Source organism: Typopeltis vanoorti, chromosome 12 (genome assembly GCF_054136105.1).
Source record: "Typopeltis vanoorti isolate ZY-2024b chromosome 12, IOZ_Tvanoo_1.0, whole genome shotgun sequence".
Lineage (NCBI taxonomy): Eukaryota > Metazoa > Arthropoda > Arachnida > Uropygi > Thelyphonidae > Typopeltis > Typopeltis vanoorti.
The window spans coordinates 83966342-83982968 of record NC_143560.1 but is presented as its reverse complement, the minus strand read 5'-3'; the positions used below and the strand labels follow the sequence as shown (position 1 = coordinate 83982968).

Below are 16627 nucleotides of genomic sequence, written 5' to 3'. Positions count from 1 at the left end.
CTTCTTTGGCTGTCCATGTTTCCTCTTCCCCTGCACATCCATCTGCATGACCTTTCTTCCCACATACTCTTCTTCCCTCCTCATCATTTAAGATTTATCAATTGTCAAAATGTAGAAATAAGGTTTCAAAGGGCATCGTACATGTGAGGCAGATCAAAGTCACTGAACTTCACCATGGCATATCATTTATCCTAGCCTGACCTCTGTTGAGAAAAAAAAATGGAACCACATTAAACAATTTCTACAGTCCTTTCATATTGAGATTTTCTTCTGTCTGGGATTGTTCTTGTTGTTGCTATATGGTTGAAGATGGGCCCCCTCCAAATTCTTGGAATCATGATCCATTTTTGTTCAGATTTGGATGATATTTTAGCATTTCACAAACTTCTCTGAATTTTCTTTCAAACCAAGTTTTGGTGCAGTGTGGTATAGGGACTTACTGCCTTTCCAGTCAATTCCGTGGCATGTTTGGAGTGCATGGTCTGATAGGTCTGTTTTACCATAGTGGAGCTATTTAATATGGCATTTGTGTTCATCTTTTCTGATTGGGATGGTGCATCCTGTTTCCCCTATGTAAGGTAGGTTACAGGTACATTGAATTTTGTAAACCCCTGGGTGGGCAAGGTATGGAAGAGGATCTTTGGTTAATGATTTCAAATTCTTGGTTCAGAGCTTGTTCATTGGAGCAAATTGTTAGGGCTCTGTGTTTGAGGATGTTGGTGGCTCTTAGTTTTTGTGTTGGATGGTGGTATGAATTTTTATATATGTATTGGCCTGTATGTGTAGGTTTGCAGTAGACAGTGAAGGAGAGGCAACCTTAGAGAAGATGTGTGATGAGTGTGTCTAGAAAAGGAAGAGAGTTGTTCTTTTTGATTTCAATGGTGAATTGGATACGTTTGTGTTGTTAGTTCAGGTGGCTTAGGAATGTATTTAATGTTTCACAGCCATGGGACCAAATGGCAAAAATATCATCAACATATCTGAGCCAGACTTTGTGTTTTAGGCTGGCTGAATCTAGAGCTCGTCACTCAAAGTCTTAAATGTAAAAGTTATTTATGGGGGGGGGGGGGGGAGGTGAGCCCATAGCTGTACCTTCTTTTTGTAGGTAAAAATTATTTTGCCACATGAAATACTTGGAGCAGATTACATAGGCAAAGAGGGCCATCATATCGGACTGGAAGAATGGCTTGTAAGAGAAGAAGAACAAGAGATTCCTTTTGTAAGAAAAGAATCATATCATTGATTGGGACATTAGTGGAAAGGACAGTTATATCAAAGCTGATTAATAAATCTTTGTCATTGAATGTGATGTTTCTAATATTGTTTGTGAAGTGTTGTGTATTTTTTATGTAGGAGGGGGGAATAATGACCACCTACCAACTCCTTGAGTGTAGCCACTAATTTCTTGGTTAAGTGATAATTAGGGCTGTCAATTCCTTAAACTGTCAGTCATAATGCCATGTTTGTTTTGTGTATTTTTGGAAGGCTGTAAGTTCTGGGAGCATGGACATAATGCAGTATAAGTTTTTTGGTTGCTTCCTCTGGCCATGTGATCACCGACTTGAGTAACTGCTAAATTTTTATGGGCCTTGTTGATCTGTTCTCTCAACAAAGCTTTTTTCCAAACTGGCATAAATACGGAGCACTTTAGCTGAAGTAAACTTGCCACACAATTGACTGGAAAGGCACTAAGTCCCTGCACTGCATCAAAACCTGGTTTGAAAGAAAATTCAAAGAAGCTTGTGAAATTCTGAAACATCATCCAAATCTGAACAAAAATTATGGATTAATTATTGCAAGAATGTGGAGGACCCATCTTCAACCCATATAGTAACCAGAACAATCCCAAACAGAAGAAAATCTCAATATGAAAGGACTGTAGAAATTGTTTAATATAGTTCTGTTTTTTTTTTTCTCACCTGAGGTCAGGCTAGGATAAATAATTAACAAATATTTAGATTCGTTTTACTTTTTGTATAGTGCAGTGGCAAAAAGCTTGTATATTGTACATATGTATGTTTTCCTGATGATGACATCAATACAGAGGTCGAAATGTTGATTGTTACTTGCTTAATGTTAATTAATTATTCTAACGTGTGTTGTGTCTCCATAAATTCTTCACTATGAATGCTGACCATCATGTAACCTTAAAAGAAAGAATTGTCATAATCCATGGAGATTTGACCCACAAGCAATGCAGTCACTACAGTAAGATGAAAATTCGTGTTTCGATGTTAAATAATCAGCTGGCCTTTCTAAAATGATGTAGAGACAGCAATTTGATACTGAACTGCATTAAAATAAAAATGAAGTTTACTTCAGCCAAAGCGCTCTGTATTTATGCCCATTTGGAAAAAGATTTGTTGAGAGAACAGATCTATGAAGCCTGCAAAAATTTAGCAGTTACTCAAGAAAGCGTTTTATAACAAAAATTAGAGCTATTGAGCTACTTAAATCCCAATATTTGGGATATTCTAGAGAGGATTACAGATGACTCAGCAAAGGACATGTTACTTAACAGAGAAAAATTAATAGTGAAATTTCAAGCACTAAAACAACAAGAAATCAACACGCAATCTGGATGCCATATCTAGAGGAACAGCCAATCACAAACCAACAATACAAGGAGCAGCCAATCACCTATGATTGAAGTTAGGAGCAACCATCCACCAACAGACCATGGCCAAGTGATCAACAAATCCAGCTACGACCTCCGGGAACTCTCACTTCTGAAGAAAGGCCTGAACTTTCTTCAGAAGCGAGAAGGTCAGTTAAGGTCAGTTAACAAATCAGATTTTATTTATCACACTGAAAGAGATCAAAAATCCCTCCCCTCCAATTTAGCCAACAAAATATGAATGGAAACATCATACATATTCAACTATAATAAACAACTAAGTTGCATTCTAACCAGAACAGAAAAATTGGCCCTTAAATCCCTAAAAAATAACCCAACATGGTGATTACAAAAGCAGATAAAGGTAATACTACCGTTGTCCTTGATCAGACAGCATACCTGGAAAAAATGAACCTATTGGTATCCGACCACAACACCTACCAAATAGTGAATTACAACCTTACAAACTGCATTAAAAAGAAAACAACAGAATTAATCAAATCAATGATCACATGTCCATAGAAAACAATTCATACCGCAACTTATACCAGAAAACTTATACTGCATTATGCTCACACACCCAGACTTTGCAGCCTGCCAAAAATACACAAAACAAACACGGCATTACAACTGATAGTATGTGATTTTATGATATCTATGTCAAAAATAATTATTTTATTATGCATGGTAATTGTTTTTTATGTTTTATTCTTCAGATTCTAAATTGGCTAGCTGGTTATCCACTGGTATTTTGAAGCTTCAAGAGAGTGGCAAGTTACATGACTTCAAAGAACGGTGGTGGAAGCAGAAGAAAGGTGGAGGTCAATGTTCAGCTGCTTCTCAGCAGTCTAGTGGAGAACTAGGATTAGGCAATGTTGGTGGTGTATTTGTTGTACTTTTGGCAGGTCTTGCTTTGGCTGTTGGCGTAGCTGTACTAGAGTTCCTGTGGAACACTAGACGAATATCATTAAAAGACAGAGTAAGTAAAATGCACAAAAAGATTAAAAAGTAATTGACCAGAAGTATATTGAAATATGATTATATACCATTCTGTTTTTAGTATACAAATAATTACTTCTCTCTTTGCATCAGCACATAGTGTCTCAATCAATTAAGCTCCCACTGAGGAAGGTTGATTAAAGTCATCCACAGAGTACTTATCCTAAAAGTAGATAGGTCCTTCTGGCCATTGGTTACAGTCAAAGTTTGGCATTTGACGTGCTGCATAGAGCTGAGATTTCACAGTGTTGTTCAGCAGAACCAAAGCTAAATATCCTGGAATTATTCATGTTGAAAGTGATGAGGTTTTTAATGATCTTTTTACTTGATGCTGCCATGGAGTCCAAGAACTCATTACAGGAAACACACTTACATAATCTGCCTTCTACAGTATACTATCTACCATGCTTGGGAATCCCCTCTATACTTTTTCAGAAGAATGATATATACCTCTTGGAAGTGCATTTTATATTATAGGATACTTAGAGCAGCTTGTATAAAGTCATCTGTTCTTAATATACAAAGACACTTATCTTGAAACTACTTTACACACACACACACACACACACACACACACACACACACACACACACACACACACACACACACACACACACACACACACACACACACACACACACTTCTGTTTGTTTATGGTAGGATAAAATATGGATTAAAACAAGATTATTATTTCTGTCAAATATAAAATCCTAAAAATTATTGTTTGAATTATTGTTGGTCGATTGGCTCTACCAATCGACCAACCTTGCCAGCAAAGGTTGGTTGATTGGTAGAGCCTCTGCTACTAATGGCTCAATTAAGTAAATTTGAGCACGGTTAGTAATTGGAAGGGGAGCAATTGTTCGATGCTGTTAGCACACTCTCCCTCGATGAGTCTGGACTCCCTGGAGGTGTCAAATAATAATAATTTGGATTTTTTTTTTTTGCATTAAAATAAAAAACAATATTTCAATTAAGATAAAAACATTTTGAATATAATCAACATTTACATCAAGAAGTGCTGTCAGTATTTAACTAGATATTATAGTTTTATTTTGGCACTAAGATTACAGTCTTAGGATTTTTTTGGATTATATAGTTGAGATATTAATTGAACAGTTCCTGAATCTGTTTCAGCCTTGTGAATGTGACATCATAAGCTGGAGAGCAGTTGATGATGAGGAGGAGAAACTGACTGTGAGTGAGAAAAAGATTATGGGAAATTGAGTAAACTTGATATTAATAAGGCTGTGGGACTTGATGATATATTTTGTATCATCAAGTCCTGTGGGACTTGATGATGCAAAAGGAATGAGCTACAGAGTTGACATTTGTCTTAGCATATTTGTGGAAGGAGGGGAAGATTGTACCGCTTCATGAAGGAGGTGACAGCACACATGCATCAAATTATAAGCCAATTTGTGTGTCAGGTGTTATGGTTAAAGTGGTGGTGCTCAGATTTGCTAAAGGGAGATCATGTTTTAGTAATCTACTTACTTATTACAATAAAGGAAGGACAGCTTCATTGAACAAAGGAGTTGAATACACAGTGGTATACTTAGATTTTGCAAATGGTTTTGATAGATTACTGTATGATAAGTTGATGGTCAAACTAGAGTGGATGGGGTTAGATATTAGACTAGTGCATCGGATTGGAGATTGGCTGTCTGATAGGTATCAACAAGTTACGTATGGAAGAGCAATATCCCAGAAGAGGAAAGTCACTAGTAGTGTGCCTCAGAGGGTGTCTGTTTTAGAGCTATTGCGGTTTAACCTGTATGTTAGTGATATTGGGCGAGATTTGAAAAGGGATATTCAGTTGCTTTTCAGATGATAGAAAGTTAGGAAGAATTATGAGGAGCAAAGTAGATATTGTGACATTACAAGGGGACTTGAATAGACTGAATGAATGAATGGACAACAGGAGTGGGGATGCCAGTTCAGTGTTGCAAAATGTAAGGTTTTAAAATTTGGAAAACAAAAATAGGATGTAGAGGTTACAATTGGTAAGGATATATTATTGTTGGTGGTGGAGGAAATAAGAGATCTTGGGGTGATAGTGGATAAGGATCTAAAATTTAGAGGACACATTGCCAACATTGTGAGGACAACACAATGATTTCTGGCAATGATACAGAGGAGAATATTGACTTGTTTATGTAAGGAGATTCTAATTCCATTGTATAAGGCCTTGATTAAGCCACATATGGACTACTGTGCACAGATTTTGTCACCTGGTTTTCAAAAGGATGAAGAGATATTGGAAAGGATCCAGAGGCAGTTGGCTAAGGTGGTTTCTGGTCTCTGGAATTTTTAGTATGAAGAAAGGCTGAAAGATACAATTTACAGTCTGGTGGAGAGGAGGAGGCATGATATGATTGAGACACAAGTTGGTAAGGGTTGCTATTCCTTATGTTCCTAAACATAAGGAATAGAAGTATCAGAGATATTACTAAATTAATATGGATAACTTATATGAAAAGTAAGCATTTATTGGTATGAAATTTTTTGCTCGTGTTTCATAGGCATCCTTAATGTAGAAATGGAACAGAATAGCATACAAAAACAGAAGAAAAAAAAATCAGCAACATGATGCAGACTCTTTGATAAGGCAACAATGGTTAATTAATTACTAGAGTAAAATAATAATTAATGTAATTATTAAGATGAGCAGATGAGTACCACCATATTTCCTGTAAGACAGATAAACATAGTCAATGAGACCTGTTCAAATTAAGACAATTTAATCTGTTGTACAGCTTTCTTTGTAAAGCGTTCTTAATAAATCTAATCCATTTTTTTTTTATAATTTTAGTGTTCTGCCATGTTTAGAGGAGATGACATGTTCCACAAGGGTAGACTAGTCAGATTCATGAAAGTAATGTATGTTTTGTGTTCCTACCAACAAACAATGGCATATCTTCTGGATTTCTCAAAATATGATAAACTACAAAAGCAAAGCATTTAGTGTGGACTCCTAGAAAAAGTGTAATGGAAGAAGTTGTTCTTTGGGCGAAGAAGGAAATGTAGAAATTTTCCCTTGACATGGAATTGAAATGTGATCAATTTTTTCTTGAGCAGAAAAAGTAAGAGTCCTGTAACATGTGAATTCTTTATTGATAAAAGATATTATGGAATCATTTGCTAAGAAGATTGACTTAATATGCTACAATTTAGAAATAAGGGGAATACAATTGTTGCATTGACTGAGTTTACTTGCCCCAAAATTGTCAGAATAAGTAAGATGTGGTTGGATGAGTATAACATCCTGATAGGAACATAGTGTTTTTTTGCAAAGATAGAAAAGATAAAAAAGGGAGGTGGAGTGCTGTTTATCATAGCAAAGGAGTTGTGGCTGTTCAAGGTGAAGATAGCGTCAATGGTTTTGAGGTAGTATGGTGTGAGATAGAGGTGGATAAAATGAAATATTTAGTTCGTTTTGCTGTAGATTGGTAATGTGGAGGGTATTGACAATCAAATAAGAAAACGTTCATCACTATGGGTGATTTTAATTATGGTAATCTAGACTGAGATAAAGCAGTATCATCCAGGAGTAAAGAAAATAAAATTCTTGGGTTTTTGAGGTACAGCTACTTTAGGTAGTAAGATTATGTAACAGACGACATGTGATGATCAAGATTCTTGGATGATCATGTTATCTCATCAGAGGATCTTATTAATAAATGAAGTATCAAATCTTCCTCTGCTTGGTGTGAGTTACCATGAAGTGATTACCTGGGTGGCAGCCAGCTATATGTGGATTTCTCTGAGGAAAGGATATATGTGGAACTACAATCTGGAGGAAGAAGGCATATGGAGGCAGCAGAAGATGGGCAATAATAGTCAGTTTCATGAGGAGTGCAAAGAACAGGCCAGCAAGGTGACTCACTTGAAGGTTGCAAAAATGAAGTATGAGCATCACTTAGCTAATGAGACCAAAAAAAAAAATTAAAAAAACCTCGCGACAGTCTTTTATTATCCAGCCTGTTAAAGAAAGAATGATTATAGAAGGTTTCTATTGTTCAGGAAAAATGTAAAAGGATTGCCACTGTGAAGGATATAGTTTAAATGTTAAATAAAAAATTCATAATATTATTTCATTCTAGTGAATGTGACATCATGTAGAGCTTGAGCAGCAGGAAATTAGCAGGAGGTATATGGGGAATTGAGTAAACTGATGTTAATAAAGCTCTGGGATTTGATGATATATCACCATATGTTTTTAAGGATTTTGAGCAAGTTTATATCTGCCTTGATGTACTTGTTTAATATGAGTCTTACATTGGGGCAAGTTCCAAAGCAGTTTAAGGAGGGAAAGATCATTCTGCTTCATATGGGAGGTAATCAGACTCAAGCTTCAAATTATTGGCTAATCTTTGTCTGTAATTGTGGTTAATGTGATGGAGAGGTTAATGAGGACCAAAACCAGAATTCAGTTGATAACAGTAGCATTCTCTTTAACACTTTGAGTCCTATCGATGTAAATATACATCAATCGCGCATTAACCCAGAATCCCATTGACATGTATTTAAATCGCTAAACTAAAAATACTGAAAATAATAATATATGCTTGAAATTCATTATCAGACTGTACTGTAGTTAAATTTGAACCTTCAGCTTCATTATACATGAGAATGGTTGACTTTTATCAATAAAAAATGGAATTTATATTAGTATATCGTAACGCCTGCCCATCGGCTGCATCATATACAATCGCACATGTTCGTGTTTATATTACATCACACCATCATAACTCTGGCTGCTCCAATCTAAACAATATAAGGGATTGAATGATAAATGCATGTAAACACAAGAAAGATATTTAATTAACCAGATATTTCAGTCTGGAAATAGCAGACCATCCTCAGTGGTATTACAAGAACAGTTATAAAAAATACACGCTAGAATATTAACAATAGATCATTTAAAATAGAACAAGCCACGTGATGTTATATCACTAAGTATGAAACGGAATATTTGGAAGTAGAGACATGATTAAAAAAAAATTAATGAGTAATCTTGATTAGACTTTCCCAGATTTTTGATATAGATATACAGTCATTACGATTCAAGATGGGACGATGGAGCAAGGCCTCCACGCTTTCCTTGAACAAACATTCAAACCTATAACGGGATCTATAGCGTGGAGGCCTTGCTCCATTCATCCCAACCTGAATCGTAATGACTATATCTATATCAAAAACTGGGAAAGTCTAATCAAGATTACTCATTAATTTTTTTTTAATCATGTCTCTACTTCAAAATATTCCGTTTCATACTTAGTGATATAACATCTTGCGGCTTGTTCTATTTTAAACGATCTATTGTTAATATTGTAGCTTATATTTTTTATAATCTTGTAATACCACTGAGGATGGTCTGCTATTTCCAGACCGAAATATCTGGTTAATTAAATATCTTTCTTGTGTTTACATGCATTTATCATTCAGTCTTATGTCACAAGTATCCTTAAAACTGCAAATATAAGGGATTCACGACTCTCCTCTTGTGACCAGAGAGATCGGTTTGAATTTCTCTGTCACCATTGTAGCAAATGGATATGGACATGAATCTGATGATTTTGATTAGAAGATGGCTGATAGATATCAGAGAGTGGTTTATGGAGAAGTTGAGTCCAGATATTCAAACTGATCTCTCTTGTGACCAGAGAGATCAGTTTGAATTTCTCTGTCACCATTTACAGACCAGGATCCAGTGGTGCCCAAAGTAGGGGTATAAAACGGTTCTTCAGTGAACTCAAATTAGAACAAATGCCCAAGAAAATACTTGATAATGAATGATCTGAATTAGATGATTGGGCAAACAATGATCCAGAACAAGAGGAAGCAGATCTCCCCACAAATGTTAGCTCCGAGTCAAGCGACAGTGATGTAGAACTCCGAACGAGGGGTGACCAAATTCGAGGCCATCCAGTGAGTCGTGTTTGCGATCGCACGCGAGGTTGTGTGGCATTTCAAAAACTGAATGGCCTAATTCAATAATTTACCACTCGACTTTTGTGGCCAATAGTGGATAATTATAGTGATGTACACCCCTATGCAAAATGATATTTTCATCATAATAATAACACATGTAAATTTTATTTATAATTTTCATTATTTATGTAACATCTAAGCTCTGAATTTGTTGAATTTTGAACAGTAAAGAAGTAAATATAAGTAGAAACTAAAAAAATTAACTCTTTATTTTTTTCAAAAACCTTGATTTCTTCCAACCCATTTCTGGAGCCCATACCACATGTATAACTAAAATTTTTGTTCCAATTAACTGTCAGAGATGCCAACTAAAAGAGAAAAAAATAATTATTTGGATATTCCTTAGAAATACTGCAATTTTTTAAATAAAGCTAAAAATGGTCAGGACACAGGATTCTTTAAGTCTCAGTAGGTCTGGGACTCAAAGTGTTAATGATCTTTCTTTAGCATGCATTTGCTAAAGAAAGTTCCTGCTTTAGTAATCTACTTATTTATTACAATAAGGTGATGAGTGTATTGGATAAGGGAGATGCATATCCAGTAGTTTGTACTTAGATTTTACAATGTCTTTTTATAGACATTGTAAATTAGATTACCAGATTATTATTAGGTTACCACATAATAAGTTGATGGGATTGAATATTAGATTAGTGTATTAGATTGGAGATTGGCTGTTTGCTAGATATCAGCAAATATTCTATGGGAAGCTATATTAAAAATGCTGAAGGATCTGTTTTGGAGCCATTGTTGTTAATGTGTATATTTATTACTATTACTATTATTACGGGCAACTCCAGGGAGTCATTAGACTCATCGAGGGAGGCCCCAAATCATATTCATCACAACTATTTGACTTTCATACAGTATCTAACATACCTCGCCTTAAACTCATTCACTGTCACAGCATTCACCACAGACTCAGGGAGCGCATTCCACTCATTCACTACTCTAAAAGTAAAGAACCCAGCTCTAACACCTTTACTAACCACACTCTTGCCCAGCCTGAATGGATGTCGCCTAGTCCTCCCACAACCAGCCCTGTTCTCAAAAATATCTTCTGAATTAATTTTATAGAAACCCTTCAGTAATTTCAATGTCTCAATCATATCTCCCCTCCTCCGCCTATCAACCAATTTTTGCAACCCACAAATCCTCAACCTGTTCTCATACGGTTCATTCCACAGACCTGCTATCATCTTGGTCACTCGCCTCTGGATCCTCTCCACCTCCTCCCCATCAAGAAGAAACCTAGGTGACCAAATCTGAGCACAGTAGTCTAGATGGGGTTTTATCAAGGCTCGATACAGAGGAACAATAACCTGCTTGTCTCTGCTTGTCAATGTATTCTTCAGCAACCAAGTGATTTGATGAGCTGATTTGGCCACTTTTGCAATGTGTCCCCTAAATTTCAATTCCTTATCCACCAACACTCCTAAATCTCGTGCCTCATCAATTTCCTGGAGCACGGTTCCACCAATGCAGTAAACTGCCGCCAATCTTTTCACCCCAAAATGCATAACCTTGCATTTTGCCACATTAAACTGACATCCATTCTCCTTAGCCCAGACCTCCAATCTATCCAAATCATCCTGCAAAATTTTGACGTCATCTGCATTCACTATTGCCCTACCCAACTTCGCATCATCCGCAAACAAATGAACTGTTCCTCTCATATCCTTTCCTATATCATTTATGAACAAATTAAACAGCAGTGGTCCAAGAACAGATCCTTGTGGTACACCACTAGTCACAGGCCGTCTTGTAGACTCTACTCCTGAGTAAACCACTCTCTGATATCTCTCCGTCAACCACCCTCCTATCCATCTCACCAACCCTATGTCCATTCCCATATGCTGCAATTTACTGATTAGAATTCCATGTGATATCCTGTCAAAGGCCTTGGCAAGGTCCAGTAGAATCACTGTAAACCCATTACCCTTATCCAGTTCAGCCGTCACTGTGTTATAATACATGAGCAAGTTACTGAGGCTTGACCTACCCTTCACAAAACCATGCTGTCCCTGATACAGTATCCCATTTTCTTCTATCCAATCATGTATTTTCCTCTTGACTATTTTCTCTAAGACCTTGATAATGATTCCTGTTATGCTGATTGGCCGGTAATTTTCAACAGCAGCCTTGGAACCACCTTTGTGCAGTGGAACTATTTTCCCCTCTTTCCACCCCCTTGGGACTGACCCAGTCCTGAGGCTCAAATTAAACAAAATGGTCAAGGGCACTGACAATTCTTTGGCCGCTTCACTTACGACACGAGCTGGTATACCATCCAATCCCACAGATGTATTGACATTGAGGTTCTGTAATAGACTAGTTACCTCTACTTTATTCATCACAATTCCAGTATAAGCTGTTGGTTCTTCCATTCCTGCAAAGTCACCACCTGGATGATATACTCTTGCAAAGTTCTCGCTGAGTAATTCCACAATATCGACTGATTCGGTTACCTCCCTACCCTCAGCATTTTTTAAGATCATTCTACCATGAGCATTTTTCTTTTTACTTGCAACATATTGAAAAAACTGTTTGGGATTCTCTTTAGCCTGCATGGCCAATTTCCTTTCGTAATCTGCTTTTGCTTTTCTTACCACCCTTGTTACCATCCTGGCCTGAGCTTTATACTGTTCCTGCACCTGATGGTCACCCTTCTCCTTAAATTCCCTCCACAATTGTTTCTTTTTTTGCAGCTCAAGCTTAATAGTGTTATTCATCCATTTAACCCCTACTTGATTTATTATTCGGACTTTTGGTATACAGTCAACCATTGCCTCCTGCAAACAGTTCTTAACCACCTCCCATGCACTATCAACATCCAGCCCTTGCAGTTTTACATGCCATGGCATTGAGCCAAGCACACACCTAAGCTTGTCATACTTACCAGCCCGGTAATTCCACATGTACCCTGTCTTAATTGTAAATTCGACTCCTTTAGCCACCTCCCAAGTCATGACCTTATGGTCACTCTCACCAGTTGGTGGCAACATGGTCATGTTCGTTACAGCCACATTCTCGGTTGCAATTACTAGGTCCAGCACTCTCTGCCCCCTGGTATTTTCCAATACATGTTGCCGTAGATGGTTTGAATGGGAATATGCAATTGTTTGCAGATAATGGAAAGTTGGGAAGAACTATTAGAAGTGGAGTAGATGCCGTAGCTTTACACGAGGACATGAACTGATTGTATGAATTGACTAGTGAGCGGGATTACCAGTTCATTGTTATGAAATGTAAAGTTTTAACATTCAGTAAACAAAGACGGAATGTAGAGGATACAATTCGTGAAGATATCTTGGAGGTAGAGGAAATAAATCTGGTTTTTATGGTGGAGAAGTGCCTAAAATTTAGAGGACACATTGCTACAATTGTAAGGGCAGCAATGTGGATTCTGGCAATGATGCTGGGAACACTTACACATAAAGGTAATACATTATGGTTCCATTATATAAGTCTTTGATCAGGCCACATATCTATTACTGGGCACAAAAATTTGGTCACCTGGTTTTGCAGAGTCTAGTGAAGAGGAGGAGGAGATATGATTAAGACATACAAATTGGTAAGGAGTTATTACCAGAATAACACCTAAGAGGTTTTTCACAGAATGGGGAGTGGGCGAGAAACAAGAGATCATCCCTAGAAGTTGTATAAAGAGAGTGAAAAGTATGTTTCTTGCATGGAGAGTGGTGAGTGATTGGAATGCTTTGTCTGAGAGTAAAAGTGGGAGATGATGCATTCATTAAGGCTCATTTTGATGCAGTGTAAGTGTAGCAGAGGGCCTCCCATGATGAGTCTTGAATCCATGGAGGGCTAATGATGATGATAATATTAATCTAGCTATTGACTTATGTCCCTCTTTTGAAAATATCTTGCTGTATAAAGAGACTGTTTCTAAAAAAATGTAACAACTGTGGCAAGCATTAATTAAAAAAAAAAGTGAAGATTGATGATTAAATTCCTTAAGCATTCATAAGGTAGACTTGTAAATTAATGAAGCTTTTTTGGGCAGTCAGATGTATACAAGAGCAAATAAATTGCTTCTAAATTTGTCAACTAAATCCAAAAGTAATGGCTATGCTGTTTCTCTAGGCGTGGGGAGACTGTTAATGGACTTTTTTTTTTTTTTCATTCTCTATATATAAAGACTTACATTCTGTTCTTTTATCAGGCAAGGCTGTGATAATGGACAATAAGAAAGAATTTTTTTAAAAAAGTTAAAACCTTTCATGTACATTCCCCCCCCCTCCCAGGTTATACAGTTTTCTCAACAGTTACATGCTTAATATTCCCTTATGACCAGTTGTCGATTTTATTGGTCATCTTACTTATAAACTCTTCAAGCATCTGTCAATATTGCTTGTTACTTTCACAAGAAAGTCATCCTCTCATATCAAGAACCATTTGATATAATGATCAGTCTATATAAAATTTCCCTATTTATGAACATCACCTTTAAAAGGTGCTATTGATTTGCTTAAACAAAATTTTCTTGCAACCATTGTCCAATTCTTTGACTTTGTCATACCTTTGGGATTTTTTACTATAGAGTAAGAAGAAAATGCATGTGGAATGCTACATCCCTGCACCATCCCACAATCTTCCATGCCAGAAAAATGGATCCATAAAAATCTTAATTCATTGCACCTGCACTCTGTGTTTACTATGTATTCTTACTGTGTTCTTACTATATCAAGAATTACAGCATATTATGTCAATATTGTGCAGTAAACCTGAACATTATAATGGTCTATATGTCTACGACCGGACACAAAGATGAAGAAATAGCTGAAATGTATGAGCAAATTGAAGATATATGGAACATATTCAAACAAAGAGCCAGCACAATAATAATGGGAGATTGGAATGCAATCGTAGGAGAAGGAAGGGAGGATAATACTGTAGGAAAATTTGGATGAGGACAGAGAAACAAGAGGACAACATCTAGTAGATTTCTACAAACAGAAGGAATTAATAATCACAAACACAGTATTCCAAACACACAAAAGAAGAAGATACACCTGGAAGGCACCCACAAATACATTTGGTATGTATTTGTGAGTGCCTTCATACCAAATGTATTTGTGTATAAAGGCACCCACATACATACAGATATATACCATATTGATTATATAATGGTTAAAGCAAGATTTAAAAACTAAGTCAAATTTAGGAAATCCTGCCCAAGAGCAGATGTTGATAGTGACCACAACCTTGTATTAATGAAAACACAATTGAAATTCAAAAAACAACAACAAAAAAAAAAAAAAAAAAAGATCAGCATATTGAAACTAAAAAATGGAAACATCAAAAGACAATTTCAGGAAACCACCAAAAAACTAACACAAGAAAATGCAAAGAAAAATACAAACAATAACAATAAGTGGAATCAAATAAAAGACAATATCCTAAAAGCCAGTAACAAAATACTAGGAAGAGAAAAGCAAAATATAAGAAAACCATGGATAACTGAAGAAATATTAGATTTAATGGGGGGAAAGGAGTCTATATAAGAATACAAAAAAATAGAACACAAAGAAAAATACAAGAAATTAAGATAACAAGAAAATGTAAGCAGGCAAAAGAAGAATACCTCCATGAAGAATGTAAGAAGATAGAAGAACTGTTTAATCAAGGAAATCAAGAAACAGCTTATAACCAAATAACAAAAATCAGCAACAAACTGAAAAAGGCCACACATAATAATGCCTTAATAGATGAGAAGGATAAACTAATTATTTATTCTGAAGAAATATTACAAGAATGGAAAAAATATCTTGAACACCTGTATCAAGAAGAACAGGAAGAAAATTACACAGAAGCTGAAGATAATAGTGGACCATCATTAATAAAAAGAGTTTGAAAAAGCACTTCAAGACTTAAGCCAGAAGAAAAGCCCAGGAATCGATAACATCCCAAGTGAAGCCCTTCAAAATCTGGATGAGGAAACAAAAAATGATATATTTGAACTTGAAAGTTTATTTTTCACTTGGTTAGACTATAATAAATTTAGTTTAATCCTTTATCCAAGTGTGAGCAAACAAAGTTTGCACCTGAAAGTATCTTCAGGACTGGGGTAAGGTAGTACAACACCGGGCAACTCGTTGCAAAGGTGGAGCAAGCTAACATCACACCTATCTCAGTATCTCCCATAATGCAAAACACATCTCCTTGCGGATATGTATAATGTTATGCATTAAGGGAAGGGCCACTACCTAGACTAGTTTCGACCTTTACTGAGATCTCCTCAGTGGGAGCCAGGCCCAAGAGGAGATACCAAGCAGAAGTATTAGCAAGGTCATCTCTACCTATAGGAGTTGCCAAACGGTGTGCCACCCAATCCCCAAGAAAGCAAATGCTCTCCAATGGAACCAACACAGAACAATAGTCCTAATTACACACATTAGCAAAATCCTATTTAAAATAATACAAAACCGAATATATAAAAGAATAGATTCACAACTAGAGGAAGACCAATATGGGATTCAGGGAAGGAAAAGGAACAAGAGAAGCAATACCAAGCCTAATCAAAAAAGAATGGAGCTAAACCAAAAAACATATATATGCTTCATGGAGTTAGAAAAAGCATTGGACAAAGTCAATTGGAAGATGATGTGGAATATTATGAAGAAAAGTCACATTGACTATATTGATAGAAGAGTAATCAAACAGATATATGTAAGACAAATGGGATACATAAGAACAAATAATAAGTAAGAAACCATACATATTAGATGTGGAGTAAGACAAGGGTGCATATTATCACCCTTGTTCTTCAACGTGTATATTGAAAATGCCATCAGAGATGTTAAAGAAAAAAAAACAAGCAGTGGCATAAAAATTGGTGGATATATTTTGCCTCAGATTTACAGATGATATTGCATTCAGAGCAAAAAGCAGAAGAAGACTAAAAAAGTTAATCAAAACAACAAATGAAATATTTAATAAATATCACATGAAAATAAATGTTGAAAAAACCAAAATTCTGCTGGCAAGCAAGAAACC

General features: G+C 36.2%; 1 protein-coding gene across 1 annotated transcript in view; it reads left to right on the top strand.

The window, feature by feature from the left end:
- Positions 1-16627, top strand: part of LOC150100948 (glutamate receptor ionotropic, kainate 2-like) — a 369413-nt gene that overhangs the window by 333424 nt on the left and 19362 nt on the right. The window contains exon 14 of the mRNA XM_090401147.1: positions 3334-3596. Coding sequence (XP_090257273.1) covers positions 3334-3596 — 263 coding nt within the window. The remainder of the gene's footprint in view (positions 1-3333; positions 3597-16627) is intronic.